Source organism: Solea senegalensis, linkage group LG1 (genome assembly GCF_019176455.1).
Source record: "Solea senegalensis isolate Sse05_10M linkage group LG1, IFAPA_SoseM_1, whole genome shotgun sequence".
NCBI lineage: Eukaryota > Metazoa > Chordata > Actinopteri > Pleuronectiformes > Soleidae > Solea > Solea senegalensis.
The window spans coordinates 1,743,305-1,760,182 of NC_058021.1; the positions used below are offsets into that span (position 1 = coordinate 1,743,305).

The 16,878-nt window shown below is 44.6% G+C and overlaps 1 protein-coding gene across 1 annotated transcript in view; it reads right to left on the minus strand.

The window, feature by feature from the left end:
• LOC122778676 (junctophilin-1-like) overlaps positions 1-16,878 on the minus strand; it is a 46,682-nt gene that overhangs the window by 7,035 nt on the left and 22,769 nt on the right. The window contains exons 2-5 of the mRNA XM_044040752.1: positions 15,067-15,826; positions 7,813-7,931; positions 3,737-4,006; positions 2,183-2,610 (exon numbers count right to left, since the gene is read on the minus strand). Coding sequence (XP_043896687.1) covers positions 2,183-2,610; positions 3,737-4,006; positions 7,813-7,931; positions 15,067-15,826 — 1,577 coding nt within the window. The remainder of the gene's footprint in view (positions 1-2,182; positions 2,611-3,736; positions 4,007-7,812; positions 7,932-15,066; positions 15,827-16,878) is intronic.

A 16,878-nucleotide genomic window follows, 5' to 3' on the forward strand; every position in this document is an offset into this window, starting at 1 on the left:
CTCTGCTGCTGCTTTATAAATTACATTGTATTGCTATAAACATCATTGACTGTATAAGCTTGTAACTTGATTGTTGACTTGAGTTGTTGTGTATCTGCTCTTGGTCTCTCGCTCTATTCTGTCTCTACCTCATCTCCCTCTTGTCCTTTATCTCCCCCCTTTCTGTCCCCCACCTCTCCACTGTCCCCCATTTTCCTTCACCCCAATCGGTCGAGGCAGATGACTGCACATCTCTGGTTGTGTCAGAGATTTCTTCCTATTAAGAGAGAGTTTTTTCTCTCCACTGATGCCTAGTGTTTGCTCATTGTGTGAACTGTTGGGGTTCTTGCTCTCCTTGATGTTGTCTATGTAAAGAGACCTGAGTTAATGTATGTTATGATTTGGCGCTATTGTTTTTCATTATATTTGTTTCAATGTCTCACTGTGGGATGTGGTAGCTCCTGAATTGCCAGGCAAGTTCATCATCCACCGACCGGAAAAGAGAGAATTACTCTGTTCCATCCTCGGACCCCAGACGCGCACGTGCCACGCACGGGGCTGAGACATGACGGACAAACGTGAGAATGTCGAGTCGAGCACGCACACAGACCCGCAGGAGGCTGCAACCCCTGACTCGTGTATGCCACCGCAACTGCCTCCACTATCCAACGGGTGAGGTGTCGTTTCACGGCACACAGGACATACAGCAACTGCTTGCTGTTCCCAGTGGAGGAGACAAAAACAGTCAGGTTAATCAGAGAAAAAGAGCCAAGCGCCTGGGGCACAAAGGCAGGGTTAGGCTTCAGTGAGACCTAACATGTGTCCCCGGGGTCAAACTGAGCGCAAGAGGTTTGGCTGAGGCCAGAGCAACAGCAAAACTGTCTTAAGGGACAGATGTTCAGGTCTGTTAGTTAGTTAGTAAGTGAGCAAATGCCCAGATTCTCCTCTTCACACATTATATTGTATGTATGTAGTATGAAAATAATAGCTGAGAACATGTGGAGTAAAGAATTATGAGGTGAGGACTGAAAATAGTTTCTCTCCAGTCTTCTGTTCAGGATTTTTTAAGGTGCATCTAAAAATAGGGCTGGATGACGCACCAGAGCCATAGTAGCATAACTCCTCCTCCTGCTCCTCCACTATGTCCCAATTGATACAAAAACAGGTCTGCTCCCTCCAGTGGTTCAAATAGAGGACACTATAATCCCTCCAGGGGCCTGGAGACGGGAAGAAGTCCCTTTGACACTTGGCGCTCCTTTTATAAAGCGTCACACCAGCTGATGCTGACTCCCTGTTTTGCCTCCAAAACCCACATGACAGGTGGCAAATACAAATCAACCGTGGAAAATGCCCTCTTTTTATCAATCAGGTTCTGTAAGAATGACAATAACACCCCCACCAAACACTGATAAGGAACATGTCCCTGTTTATGACACCATTCCTCAAATATCATCTACTTACAGCCTTATAGTGAATGAGGCTCTCGCGATTTGGATAGTGGCAATCACACCCTGTGGGAGACCCACAGCGGTCAGATTGCACCACTCAGGGGCCAAGCCCACAGAGCCAGACGCACCGGGCGCCCCCTGCCACCATGGCTGAGCATGCAGCATCCGATAAACCTCCGCCAACCAGTGCATCGGAGGCCAATGCAGAGCTATCACTCTGGACAGAGTCAGTGATCTGTAGCTCGTGTGGCCAGGTGTGCGCTAGTGCGTCTATGCCCAGACGGAGAAAACCCCTGCACACACTGTTCATTACCAAGACATGGTGACCCGTGAGTGACCAGATCAAATGTTTTAGAAGGAGAAACACAGCTGAGAGCCCCAGAAAGTTTATGTGACAGCATTGGAGACGCTTGCCCCAGCAGCCCCACACAGACCATTTTGTGTATTTCCCCATCCAGACAGGCTTGCGTCTGTAGTGACTACTTTGCTGGATAGGACGCCACCTATATATATATATATATATATATATATATATATATATATATATATATACATATACATATGTATATGTATATATATATATATATACATATATATATGTATACAGTATATGTATGTATGTGTATATACATACATATATGTGTATATGTGTATATATATTAATATATATCTATATATATATACATATATATTAATATATACACACATATATACATATATAGAGTCAAATATGGTAATAATTTAAACAAACTCACCGACTCCTCTACAATTTCAGGAGCTATTTCCATGCTAGCTTTCTTGGTTTCTGCAAGGCTCTTTGGTTTCATTGTTTCCTGTCTTTTTGGTTTGGAAGGCTCCAGGGCTTTGGTGCTCTCTTTGAGGGGAACTGATGAAGGACTCTGGGTTGACGTGGATTTTATTGCTGGTGTCTGAGACTTTTTGGCAGGTGGCGGCATCCGTGCAAGGCTCGATGGGTGAAAGTCATCCTCTAAGGCGGCTTGATCATCAGGTGGAAGTCTCTTGATGTCTGCTTTGACATAGTAACCGTGGTACTGGGAGTGAATCTGCCCATTGCTGGGGTAAACACTGGCTGATGTGTCAACAGCTGGTTTGATGACAGCCGGAGCCTCGATCTGCCTCACTTCCTGTTTGAGAGACAGTTTTGATGCTGCTTTTGCTATGCCTGCGGTGTAGAAGAGAGAAAAAGAGGAGGTTGTTAACCAGAAAAGCAGTGCATGTGCTGGTGGGGTGAAGTCAATCCTCAGCGTTAGCTGCTCTCTATAATATATAAAGAGTTAAAAAAGTTAGTAAGTGAGCAAATGCCCAGATTCTCCTCTTCACACATTATATTGTATGTATGTAGTATGAAAATAATAGCTGAGAACATGTGGAGTAAAGAATTATGAGGTGAGGACTGAAAATAGTTTCTCTCCAGTCTTCTGTTCTGGATTTTTTAAGGTGCATTTAAAAATAGGGCTGGATGACACACCAGAGCCATAGTAGCATAACTCCTCCTCCTGCTCCTCCACTATGTCCCAATTGATACAAAAACACACACAAGCTTTGACACTTGACTCAAAATTCCTAAAGATGAGGAAATGAAGTAGAGAAGAAAAATGTAAATAAGAGCAGACTGGTGTTGTGAGGCTGCAGTGCCACTGATCGCTATAAGAATGGTACTTTTCATAGTTTTCCAGATTTAGTTCGAACTCCCACCTTCACATCTTAATCTATAGTGTCCAGCGTTTCTTTTTTTATCCCCAGCTCAGCCATGGGACAATGCGTTTTGCTCCGATTCCATTCAGAGGGGCCTCATTAATAGAATTTCTACTGACTTCCTATCTTAAGACAGCTCACCTATCACTAAAATCCAGGCTGCGTGGGAAACTGAGCTGATCTTTTGTGACACTTGGTGGGAACGCAGCTCTGAAAATGGTCCACAAAAGCTCGTCCTGTGCCCGTCTCACACTCGTGTACAGGGTTCATTTTCCAAGGGCCCGTCTGTCACAAATGTATCGCACTGTCGCTGACATTTGTGACAAATGTCGTGCTTCTCTCTGCAATCTTTCTGGTACAAGTTGTTCAATACCACCTCAAAAATAACTTAGATAACCTTATTTTGCCATATTTGGGTGTCCAGAGGATTATAATAGATACAACTCTATGCAATTAGATATTATCACTTTCACTGTTGGCAAGGTAACGTCTTGTTATCCACTGGAAATCTACTACAGCTAGAATATGGTCCTTCTATTGCTCGTTAGTTTCTGATCATGTTCATGAGTGTGAGATGAAGCCAAGCTGTTTACCTGCTGTCAAAGACTCAGAGGTTGGGGTTCTGTTCTCTTTCCCAGCTGGCTTTGCAGCAGTGATGGTGGCTGGAGTTGTCGTGCTCTTATTCACAGCTTCAGGTGAAGGAGTGGGGCTGGGACCTGGGCTCTCAGATGGAGATTGTGTGGGCGTTGTTCCTTTGCGATAGAAGTGTGGGCTCCCGGACGGAGACTTTTCCTTTTGTTCCTCCACAGGAATCTCCTTCACCTCCACAGGCTCGTTGTACTTCTGTCGGATGTAGTCGGGGCCTGGAAGAAAGGCAAACGAAAGGATGAAAGCTGTGTCTGCTGTTCTATCACAGCTCTGAGCAAAAAAACAAACATTGTAGTCTGCAGTGTGAACAAGGCGACATTGTTAAAGACTGAGATGATCAAAAAAAGTGTATTTTAAGGTGATGCTTGAAATGTCAATAACAACAATGTGCACTGACACAAGCATTCTCACAAAAGGATCATTTGTATTTTATCAGCTGAGTGTTTACATTTACAGTCTGTGCTTGTGGTCGGAACGCTGAATATCTGAGGTCTCTCTGGATTTCCAGCTAAGAAACTCGGAGCAACCTCGAGAGACAGAGAGCCCATGAGAGATGATCCGGTCCAGTGTGTGACTGACATGATGTGTTGGGTTTTTTCACCAATTGAGTGAGACCAAATGAATTTAATAGGCATTTAAACTAGAAAGTTTCTTCTAGTTTTTTTAGTTAATGAACTGCTTGAGTATTTTTTGTGCCACACACTGATTGATTGTTTCGTCTATGCTGAAACGTGTATCCATGATTTCACAGTGAAGGCATCTGTGTGACCTCAGTGGGGTTTCCATGACAGCCTGAAGCCTCTGCTTCAGAAACCAGTCAAAGGCTTTCAGGCATTCCCAGCATGCACAAGGTCAGAGGGTGAGGCCTTAGAGGAGAACCTCCACAGATTACCACCAGCACAAGTGAGGGTTTGTCCACTTCAATCCGAAGCTTGTACCCTTTTCAGACGACCTGGGTACTAAGGGGGGTACGACATGGACATGGGCTTGAAATGGGCAAGTGATGCAAGTCCCATATGGTTTCAGTAACATGGGAACCACATTGTCAAACATGGATGGATCACATGGACAAACCTTCTTGGGACCTATAGTGTCATCCCTGAATATCACATAGACATGCTGGCTGGGGACGGCTGGTTTAATATCTCTGTGATACACGGCAGATGATCAGAAGCAGTGCAACATTTAGTCTGAGGATTAATAGTGAGAAACATGGGCAGCCCATGGCTGAGTGAAAAGGAAACTTGGCTTGTAAATGGAGGGTTGCTGGTTTGAGAAAGCAGGTATAAGAAAACAATTTGGTGAACAATAAACTTTTCTCATAACACTGATAAATAACAAAGACTGTATTTATATAGCACTGTTCCAGTCTTGATGACTCACTCACATGCTACCAGCAAAGCTGCCAGGAGCAACCAGCGTGGGGTCAAGTGTCTTGCCCAAGGACAGACTAGCGGAGCCGGGAATCAAACCCACAACCTTCAAGTTGAAGGCTCCTGAGCGATTGTTTGATATGTTGCTGATTCGTTTATTTTCTCTCTTTCCCTTGTTGTGTTGCCTCGTGTTTGTGGTTTTATGGCATCCATGATATTGCATTTTTGATTTTTTCTTCATCACTGTTTTCAGCGTTGTGGGTTTATGTTAAGAATGTACCCAGTGATGACATCACATTTTCAAGAGATCCCAGGGAAAAACAGGCAAAATCACGTCTCTTTCTAAAACTCAATGGATTTGAACAACATGCGGTGTGAATGCAGGATACGTGTAGGGTTGCCAACTTTATCACTATGAGATAAGTGACAAAAGGTGACGAGTATGGTTTTGTGTGAATACACAGTGTATTGTTTTAAGGCATTTGTCATAATGATAGCAGTTTTGCAGAGGAGTAAAATAGCAGTGACCCAGAATGTGCACCGTCTGTGTGGCCAACTGAAAATTCCCTCCGACACAAAGTGCGGAAGGCTTTCGTTGAGTCACCACTGACGTCTTTTTAACTTCCCATCATTCGTTGTAGCTGCACAGTCTCTTCTTGTTTGCAGGTTTATCCATTGTAGTTTAATTTGGAGGAATTTGTGTGTTTACTTACAGATATACTGATCATGTGTGACTGATGCAGGACTCATCACACACACGCCTGTCATCATCACACTGTGATCGTCGATGATTCTCAAGTGTCGTAATCAGCACTGCTGCTGCTGCTGATGCTGCTGCTGCTGCAGTGCTTCAGTGGTTAGATCAGCATAGCAGTCAATAAACGGGACAAGAGAGGGCACCTATGGGACATCCCTGGCTAATACGGGACAGTTGACAACCCTAGATACATGTGGGACACTCTCCCACCCAACTAATACTGAATTTCTATCACGGCACAGTTCAGTTTGGTACAGTACAGTAAAGTCTGTAATGGTAAAGCCCAGTGTCAGGCTTGATGTTTGATGTTGCAGATATCTATGAGGGGCTGTATAGGCCACAATTCTTTTTTACCTCACACATACACAATTTTACCTCTCACATTCACCTTTTTAGCTCTCACATCCACAATTTGACCTCTCACATATTTTGTGTGTGTGTGTGTGTGTGAAGTGTTTTTGTGTGAATGCAAGGTACAAAAAAAGTGTATGTGAGAGCGGAAAGCCTTCCGGTCATGTGACGAAAAGCAGGAACTGTGAACAGGTAGCGCATCATGACGGCTGGGAGAGAACGAGAGCGCCTCGGCCAAGCTGCCACTTTATTGAACAGTCTGCTATCTTCACCAGAAGCCATTCAGAATGTATCAAATAATACATCACTTCAACAACCTGCTACAACCAGACATGCCTCAGTTGACATGCCACCGATGGCAGCGAGAGAGGGACTTTGTTATCAGGCACAGCAGCGCTTTACTGCGGTCAAGCCAGCCGCAGTTGCGTTTGCCTGGTCAAATCAGTCGCACTTTTTTTTTCTAGTGTGTGAATCCACTAACGTTTACGGTAATCATAATAAAACTGCAGTGAAGAGCTGGGAGTGACTGTGAGGAGTCTAGGATTCCAAAAGGATTACTCAAAACGTACATAGTAAAAGTATTTCATATTATTCATGCATGTAGTCTAGGGAGTACTTAGTTCAGTAGTGTTTGAATCTTGGACTCCTCACAGTCACTCCCAGCTCTTCAGTGCGGCTCTGGTGCTCGAGCCCCCACTGAAAAAGTTGAGCACCCACCGGGGGATAGCCATCAAAAAAATAATAAATAAAAAACACACTAAATAAATAAATAAAACTGCTTCTTTAAAATTAACTGCAACTATCGGAATCACATTATCCAATGAAAAGTAGTACAGCTCTGTGTGTATGGTGAATAAACACATGTACTGTAAGTCCCATCGTTGTGTGGGCATGATATGCGCATCAGTGCTTGTATCGCCGGTTCAGTGTCACATCACCGGGGACAGCGATGTTTGTGTGTGTGTACAGGTGCAGTGCGATCATTAGACAGAGACCGTGTCACTCAGTTTAATCTTGTAAATAAAACCTTCGGCTTCTATTGACGTAAACGACGTGAAGTGAGGAGAGAGAGGGGCGGGCAGCGGTTCCTTCCCGACCCAGGACCTTCTCTCTCCCTCTGACCCACCGGAATAGAACAGCACCCTCTCTGTGTTCCGAGTCCATCAAAATAGGCTATATAGCATGAATTAGAAAACAAAGAACATTCTTTGTAAAATCAGATGTTCAGAAGCAGTGAGCACGCCATCCCTATATAGTCAGAATTATATGATCTTTATATGATGAAATTTATATAATTTGGGCACCCACGGGCAAAAATATAAATCGTTCCTGCTTTTCGTCACATGACCGGAAGGCCTTACGCTCTCACATACACTTTTTTGTGTATGTGAGAGCCAAAAATAGTGAATGTAAGAGGTAAAATTGTGTATGTGTGAGGTAAAAAAGGAATTATGGCCTATACGGCCCCTCATAGATATCAGTGGTGAATATCATGTCTAAAGATGAAATGTTAAAAGTGCTTCCACTGCAGCTTCAGTACCTGGCTGATAGAAGCTCGGGGACAGTTCTCTGGCCACAACTCTGGCGATCTCTGAATCTTGAGCGGCTGAGTGAGCGGCCTGATCTGCAGCCTCTGCTTTGGCCCGAGCATGAGATGTCCTGCACAAACACACACATACAACAACATGCATATGAGTCATCAAGTCAACAACTTATTTCACTATTTCATTGTGATTATTTCACTTCATTACTGATGTAGGGCTGGGGCAATATGCCAATATTATATCAACATCGTGACATGAGTCCAGATATGTCCATAGATTTTAGTTATCGTCATTTTATCGCCCAGCCTTACATAAATATTGATCTGATTTATCACCATGTATATCATATTTGATTTGACTACAACCATGTAGTATGTACTTTACTATAACTGTATTTATTCAAATGTTTGTATTTACATAAGATTTTTATAGTGTTGGTGTCCACTCCAAGCAGCTTATACTTTCACTCACACACACATTTAAAACCTGAGTTACCTTCTGAGCCGCAGCCATGTGCTGACAGTGACCTAAACACAGTAACATCTGCAGTGTTAGTTAGAATCAGGTGACCACGTGTTCATAACTCAGTTCAGTGTTCTCCACAACACGAGCAGAACATCAGATCCAATCCATGACCGATTCATTGGCTGACAATCACAAGGACAACTCATTTCTGATTAACAGTTAGATGTGCTTTGATTATGGTTAAGTGTTAACTGGTTATGATTGTGATTAGTGATAATGTTGGTTGATTAGACTGTGTAAGTGAATTTAAGTTAATACAGAGCCCAGGAACGTGTGTGTGTGTGTGTGTTCCAAGTAACCTGTCTTCCTTGTGGGGACAAAAATCAAGTCCCAATAATGATGACATTTTGAAGGTGAAGACATGTTGTATGGTTAGGTAACGGTTAGGTAACTGTTAGGGTTAGGACAGCAGTCCCCAGGAAATTAATGTAAGTCAATGTAATGTCCTGAAGTCAAGGAAACCAGACTCTATGTATGTGTGTGTTGCTGTGCGTCAAGTAAGTGCCTGTCTAAAAAAGGATGCTTATCAACAGCTGACAGGAATATAGTCTGACACACACACACTCACACACACACACACACACACACACAGAGTAGGTAAGACATGCTTGCACTCTCTCTCACTCTCTCTCTCTCTCCCAATTTCTCTCTCTCTCCCACTCTCTGTCTCTCTCTCTCCCACTCTCTCGCTCTCTCCTTACTTTGATCCCACTCCCTCTCTCCTTCCCTCCCTCACCACTTTGCCCAGTTGACGGGAAAAGTGATGGAAGCTGAAACCCGTCCACACGTTCCTGAGCTGTGACCAGTGTCTCCTGTTTCCTACATTCTAGCAGCAGCTCTGGACTGTCTGAGCATGCAAACGAGGATAAGCACTTCCTGAGCTGCGTAGTGTGAGAGAGACTGTGAGGGGTGAGCCCAGACGAGTCCATTTTAAAGTTTGCACAACACTTTGGTTTGTTGAAGGTGATTTAGGTTTTCTTATTGGTCTGGCGCTCAGGTATGACGGAGTATTAGCGCCACACAGAAGAAAACCAGCTGCAACCTGTGACATGAGGAGTGTGGAGCATCTTGTGAAGATTTGTGTTGGTTTGGTTCTTCTTAAATTGTTTGGCACATTAGCATCACTATCTGGACTTTTTGTGCAAGATTGTGTAAGAAACTGCGTCTCCTCTGAAGACACAGACTTGGGGGAAATGGCTGTTTCTGAACAGTTGAACGTCAATGAATGTTAATCAACTCTACACCTTGCTACTTCACTATATCACTCTCTTTCATTCATACAACTGCTAACCTTCATTCCTCTTCATTCTGACACATGTGTCCATCTCTCCAGCCAAACTTAGTTCACATCAGTGTCAGAGTCCATGGTGACTCACGCTACTCCACTTGGTAACATGCATGCAGGGTTGGACCTCACAATATACTGTTTTACATCATTGATACAATCAAATCCATATTTCTGTAATTGTTCACCAATGTCTTATGTTAAATTTTACCCATGGTCTGGACAGCACCGAAATACTTTTCCTGTGATTGGGTCACAGAGAGCTGTATTCTCATGTGACTGTCACTGATATCACAGTTACTGTTAATTAGGTAAGAATGGCTCCACAGGTGGGCTAGGACATGAACTATGGCCATAACAAGCGTCCTGGATGCATGGCCACTTGTAATTGGCTCTCACAATATCTGGGTTGTATGCAAATAAACATTGATGTCTTCTCATAGATATTACAAACCTCACAATCACTCACAGCACCACCGTAACCTTTCCTCACTTATCTATCCCACCCGCTCCACACACATCCAACACCTTGTTGCAGGGGGCCTATGGAACTGCCAGTCAGCTACCCGCAAGACTGAGTTCATCTCTGGCTTTGCTACTGAGCAATGTCTGGACTTCCTTGCTCTCACAGAGACTTGGATAACACCCTCCAACTCAGCCACCCCTGCGGCTCTCTCCTCTGCCCACTCCTTCTCCCACACACCCAGATCCACTGGAAGAGGTGGCGGGACAGGTCTGCTTATCAACCCCAACTGGACTTTCACTCTTTTCCCACTGCCTCACTTCTCTTCACAGTCGTTTGAATTTCATGCTGTAACTATAACTCACCCAGTAAAACTCATCATTGTTGTCATCTACCGTCCACCAGGCCCATTGGGACACTTCTTGGAGGAACTAGATGTCCTCCTCTCAAACATCCCTGAAAATGGTCCACCACTTGTTCTTCTTGGTGACTTCAACATCCAGTCAGAGAAGTCATCTGATCTACTTCTTCTTCTTTCATCTCTTTCTCTCTCACTTGCTCCTTCTCCACCAACTCACAGAGCTGGCAACCACCTTGACCTCATCTTCACCAGAAACTGCTCCACCTCCGACCTCAAGGTAACCCCACTTCATGTCTCTGATCATTTCTTCATTTCCTACTCTCTCCCACTCTCCCAATCTGATGATCTCATCTCATCGGATATTGCACTTGTCCGTCGCAACATTCACTCTCTCTCTCCCTCCTCTCTCTCCTCAACTGTTCTATCAGCACTTCCTTCAGCTGACTCCTTCTCCCTCATGCATCCCAACTCTGCCACAGACACCTTCCTCTCTACTCTGTCCTCCTCTCTTGACTCTCTCTGTCCTCTTACTTCCCGGCGGGTTCGTAAGTCCTCCCCAGCCCCGTGGTTGTCGGACTCAGTGCGTGCTGAGAGAGCCACGATACGGGCAGCAGAAAGAAAATGGAGGAAATCAAAACACCCTGATGACCTACTTTCCTATCACTCTCTTCTCTCCACCTTCACAGCCTCTATCTCTGCAGCCAAACGATCTTTCTATCAGACAAAATTCAATCCTCTTTCTCTAACCCCAAAAAACTTTTCTCTATCTTCTCTAACCTCCTTGATCCCCCCCACCCCCCCTCCTCCTTCCTCCCTTCTACCAATTCACTTTGTCAACTACTTCACAAAAAAGGTAGATGACATTCGCTCTTCTTTCTCAACCCCACCTCCTGTTCTCACCACTCTACCAACCACACATTCAGCTCCTTCTCTATCCTCTTTCTCCCCTCTATCTCAGGATCAAGTTCTTTCCCTAATAACCTCTGCCCGCCCCACCTCCTGCCCCCTTGACCCTATCCCCTCTCACCTTCTTCAGTCAATTGCTTCTGATCTTCTTCCTTTCCTCACCCACCTCATTAACACATCTCTGTCATCTGGTTGCTTTCCGGACTCTCTTAAAGTCAGAGTGACCCCCCTCCTTAAAAAACCCACCCTTGACCCGTCTGAAGTAAATAACTACAGACCTGTCTCTCTTCTTCCTTTTCTCTCCAAAACTCTGGAGCGCACTATCTTTAATCAACTCTCCTCCTACCTTCACCGGAACAACCTTCTTGATCCTCTTCAGTCTGGTTTTAAAGCAGGTCACTCGACCGAAACTGCACTTCTTGCTGTCACTGAGCAACTCCACACTGCCAGGGCTGCCTCTCTCTCCTCTGTGCTCATCCTCTTGGACCTTTCTGCAGCGTTTGACACAGTTAACCACCAGATCCTTACTTCCTCCCTTCAAGAACTAGGTGTCTCAGGCTCTGCACTTACCCTTCTCTCGTCCTATCTTCAAAACCGAACATACAGAGTAACCTGGAGAGGATCCGTGTCGGAACCCTGTCCTCTAGCTACTGGGGTCCCTCAGGGTTCTGTCTTGGGCCCTCTCCTCTTCTCTCTATACACCAACTCTCTTGGTTCGGTTATTCGCGCTCATGGTTTTTCCTATCACAGCTACGCCGATGACACCCAACTCATTCTCTCTTTTCCCAGCTCTGACACACAGGTAGCAGAACGGATCACCACTTGTCTGACTGACATCTCTCAGTGGATGTCTGACCATCACCTGAAACTCAATCTCGACAAGACTGAATTTCTTTTTCTCCCAGGAAAGGGCTCTCCCACCACAGATCTAACCATCACCCTCGACAACTCTGTGGTAACTCCTTCTCACACCGCAAGGAACCTGGGTGTGACACTTGACGACCATCTCTCCCTCACTGCCAACATTGCTGCAACAGCTAGATCTTGCAGATACATGTTGCACAACATCCGAAGGATTCGGCCTCTCCTAACCCAGAAGGCGGCACAGGTTCTGGTCCAGGCTCTTGTCATCTCATGCTTGGATTACTGCAACTCCCTCCTGGCTGGTCTTCCTGCATGCGCCATACGACCTCTGCAACTCATCCAGAATGCGGCAGCTCGACTGGTCTTCAATTTACCAAAATTCTCCCACACTACACCGCTCCTCCGCTCCCTTCACTGGCTTCCTGTAGCTGCTCGCATCCGCTTCAAGACTCTAGTGCTTGCGTTCCATGCTACAAACGGATCCGGTCCAGCCTACATCCAGGACATGATCAAAACCTACACCCCAGCCCGCCCACTCCGCTCTGCATCGACAAACCGGCTCGCTGCTCCCTCACTGAGAGGATCACAGAGGCACTCGCAGAACTCGAGACTGTTCACTGTCCTCGCTCCCAAATGGTGGAACGATCTCCCCATCGACATCCGGACAGCTGAAAGCCTCCACATCTTCCGACGCCGACTAAAAACACATTTCTTCCGACTCTACCTCGACTAAGACGACAAAAAAAAAAAAATTGTATTGCACTTATGACTAGCACTTCATAGTTTGTTCTACTTGAAGCTCTTACTTACTTCTAGCTCTTATTTGTACCCAAATGTTTAAATGCACTTTTGTAAGTCGCTTTGGATAAAAGCATCTGCTAAATGACATGTAATGTAATGTAATGTAATAATTTGTGTTTGCACGGCCAAAATTACGGTTTTTACCAAACTGTACTTATGTGTTTACCATTACCATTATCTTACTATTACTGTTACTATTACTATTAATGTTCCTATTACTATTAATGTTTCTATTACTATTGCTATTACCATTACATTACTATTACTATTACCATTACTATTGCTATTACCATTACTATTACTATTACCATTACTATTACTATCACTATTACCATTACTATCACTATTATTATTACCATTACTGTTACTATTACTATTACTATTACCATTACTATTGCTATTACCATTACTATTACTATTACTATCACTTTTACTATTACTATTACTATCACCATTACTATTACCATTACCATTACTGGAAAGCTGGAAAAAATCACAGATGGCGTTGGCGCTGGGAGGCGTGTCCCGCCCTGGACGAGATGATGAAGATGATAGTGTTGATCAATATTGTTATCAGTGATATCATCCTCAAATACACCTGTCACACAACTGTTTCTGGTCTCTCTCTCTCCTCTTCTCTCCTTCCCTTCCCCCTCCTTCCTCTCCTCTCTCCTACCTCCGCTAGTCAAGGCAGATGGTGGTACTCTCTTAGTTTGGTTCTGTCAGAGAGTTCTTCCTGTTTTCTCTCCACTGTTGCCCAGTGCTTGCTTGGATTGTGTTCCTGTTGTTGTTTTTTCTGTAATAATTGTGAGGCCTTAAGAGCATGTATGTTATGCAAATAAGACTGAACTGAATTCAATTCAGAGCAAAAAGGATTCTGCAGGATCTTGGATTTCTTCCCACAGTCCAAAATCATGCAGATTTGGTGATTAAGCAAATTGGACACTGTAAATTGAATTCTGTGTGTGTGTATGTGTCCCTGTGATGGACTGGTGTCCACGGTGTGACCCCACCTTTCGCCGCATGTCAGCTGGGATTGGCACCAGTGCCCCCTCATGTGGAGGATAAAGAGTGAGTGGGAGTGTTTCTCCATCCTAGTGAAGCCTTGTCAGTAACAGGTTGGGTAGTTTAAAGGTTTTAAATAGGGCTGAACCACTTTAAAATAATCATCTCATTGTGATTATTTTGACAGGAAGTACGATTGCGATATGATTCGCGATGTCAGAGGGAATGGAAGGATTAGTGTGTCACATGCAGCTCTGTGAGAAACGAAGACGTTCTCTTCAGTCTGCAGAATCAGACGTGTCGTAATCATTCATCTGAAATGATATTCTGACGCACATTTTGCAAATATTGCATCTCCTGCGATTTGACAATCACAGTAAGCTGTGTTGTGTTAGCGATTTTGATAACATTTCGATTAATTGTTCAGCCCTAGTTTAAAATAATTACAACTTGGGTTTTATTCTCCTAGTTTTGCTGACCACTAGGGCTGCCACAAACGATTATATTGATAGTCGACTAATCACCGACTATTTTTTTCGATTAGTCGACTAATCAGATCATACGTAAATTGAATGTATAACATACATACATTCAACTTTACTACACTGTTATAACGTTACAGAAAACACATGAAATGTGTGCTAAGGCTAATGAATCAAATCGTCATCGCTCATGTCATATCTCATATCTCATATTGATAGCTGTAACGTTTACAGCTATCAATATGAGTAAGTAGTAAGTTAGCGCTCTGTTTACGCTAATTTTAGCAGCTAACTAGCCAGTTAGCTTAATGAGATGACGGTCCCTCTTCATCGTCGTTGTCAGCCACAACATGCTTCCTTTTCAGGTGCTCATGCAGCGCACTTGTGCTGCCGTGAAAGGCAAGTTCTGTCTTGCAGATATTGCATTACACACTTTTTTCTTTTGTTTTCTTAAAATGCTTGGGTAATGTTTAAATATGACAGTATGGGACATCTGAATGGAAACCTAAATATAAAGGTGCACATAACATAGAAACAGTGATTTAGTTGTGGTTTTACCTCGAGATGGCAATCTCCACTTTGGTTCTGGCGATGGCTGCTGCTCTCAGTGCTCCCTCAACGGCTCGTTCCACCTTCTGTTTGGTCTTGGTGCTCCTCAGCGGGATGAGGTGCTTCCTGAGACCTCTGGCCAGTGCGTTATTCTTGTACTTCCCTTCTTCTTTGGTGCCATCGGGAAAGATGGTGCTGCCGTAGCCATGGCGCTTATTGTTCAACCACTCGCCTTCATACTTCATGCCGTTGGATCGCTCTGAGATGCCGAAGCCACTGCGCTTGTCGTTCTTCCACTCGCCCATGTAGGACTCCGTGGTGGTGGCGTCTACGTTATCCTCCAGCATCAGGTAGTCGTCGCTTGGCTCGCCGTCTCCAAAGCTGATGGTGGAGTTGGCGTCGCTGGAACTGATGCGGCTCATGGTGGTGTCGCTGTGTGCTGAGCTGCGCTTGCTGGAAATCGAGGAGCGCGAGTCTGATTTGCGCAGTCGCTGGAGGCTGCCGAAGAGGGAGCCGCGGCGGAAAAGGCGCTTCTTCTTCTCTGAACCCTCTGCGTCTGAGTGGAAGTTGAGGACAAAGCCACCGCGTGTGCCTGCAGGGCCGTCGGACAGGCAGTCCCGCAGGACTGTACCGTTACTCTGCTCACTGCGCAGGGAGGCCAGCGAGGTGCGCAGAGGGGAGCGGATGACAGAGGCCATGCCGTACGGGACACTCTGACGTATGCCATAGCCATGACGCATCCCACCAGTCCACTGACCCTGGTACGTACCTGCAAGAACAGAGGCAAGGAGAGAGAAAGACTTACGGCACCATGTGGGAATACAGTGGTGGAGGCAGAAGACAAAAATTAGTGAGCAACAGACAACAGAAGCATAATTATACAAGAGTCGAGGCTTGTTTTACATACTGGCACCAGAAATGTTTACATTTAGATCCACTGGACCCAGAAGACTTTACCTGCTAATAGCAATGCATGCCACAATTCATCCTGATGTGTGAAGATGGTGCTGAGATAGACACATATACAGAACCAAGTTAAAGTTCCAAATCCATAATCTGATCTGAATGAGACTCAGTCTGATGATAGTGATGAGCGTCTGATACACACAGCAAAGTTCATTGAAATCTTTGTGAGTTTTGACACAGAAGTGCTGTGTGAGCGCACACACACACACGATCCAACAGTCTTTCACTCGTGTAGGAAATCTACAGATCACTCTTCCAATGATATCTAGTGTCTTCTCACACTGACTTTAGTTACTTTTCATTGACAGTTGTTGGTAAATCTGTCAAATAATCTCCAATTACAAGACAATGAATGGCAGTGCAAGAGAGATCGTCATCGTTAGGTAACATATTAACATATTCACTGACTATACGGAAATGGGTGTTTGTATGCCTATTCACCTAAATGTGTTTTAGGTCAACATGACCATGTGGCCCTTTGCTCAAAGACAAAGAGGGCCATAAATCTCAGTCTCTCAAGGTCCCTTATCTTTCACACCTGAAAGACCCCATGTGTCACCAACAATACAAATGCCATCCAAGGGCCAGACATCAGCTGCTCAACTGAAGATCCTTCAGTTCAGAGCTAAACAAGGTCCCAGCAGCAAGAGAACCCTCTCTGCTGATCTCCAATCAGGCCTGTTACCCTCCCATCAGAGGCAGTGACACCAGAGTCTGCTTAAGGATCAACCAAGGATCCAGAGCCAAGTTAGCTCCAACTAGCTAACCTGAGCAGCAGACACCAGAAACACAGTCTCTGAACCAACAGACACACTTGTTGCATCGTATATATATATATATATATATATATATATA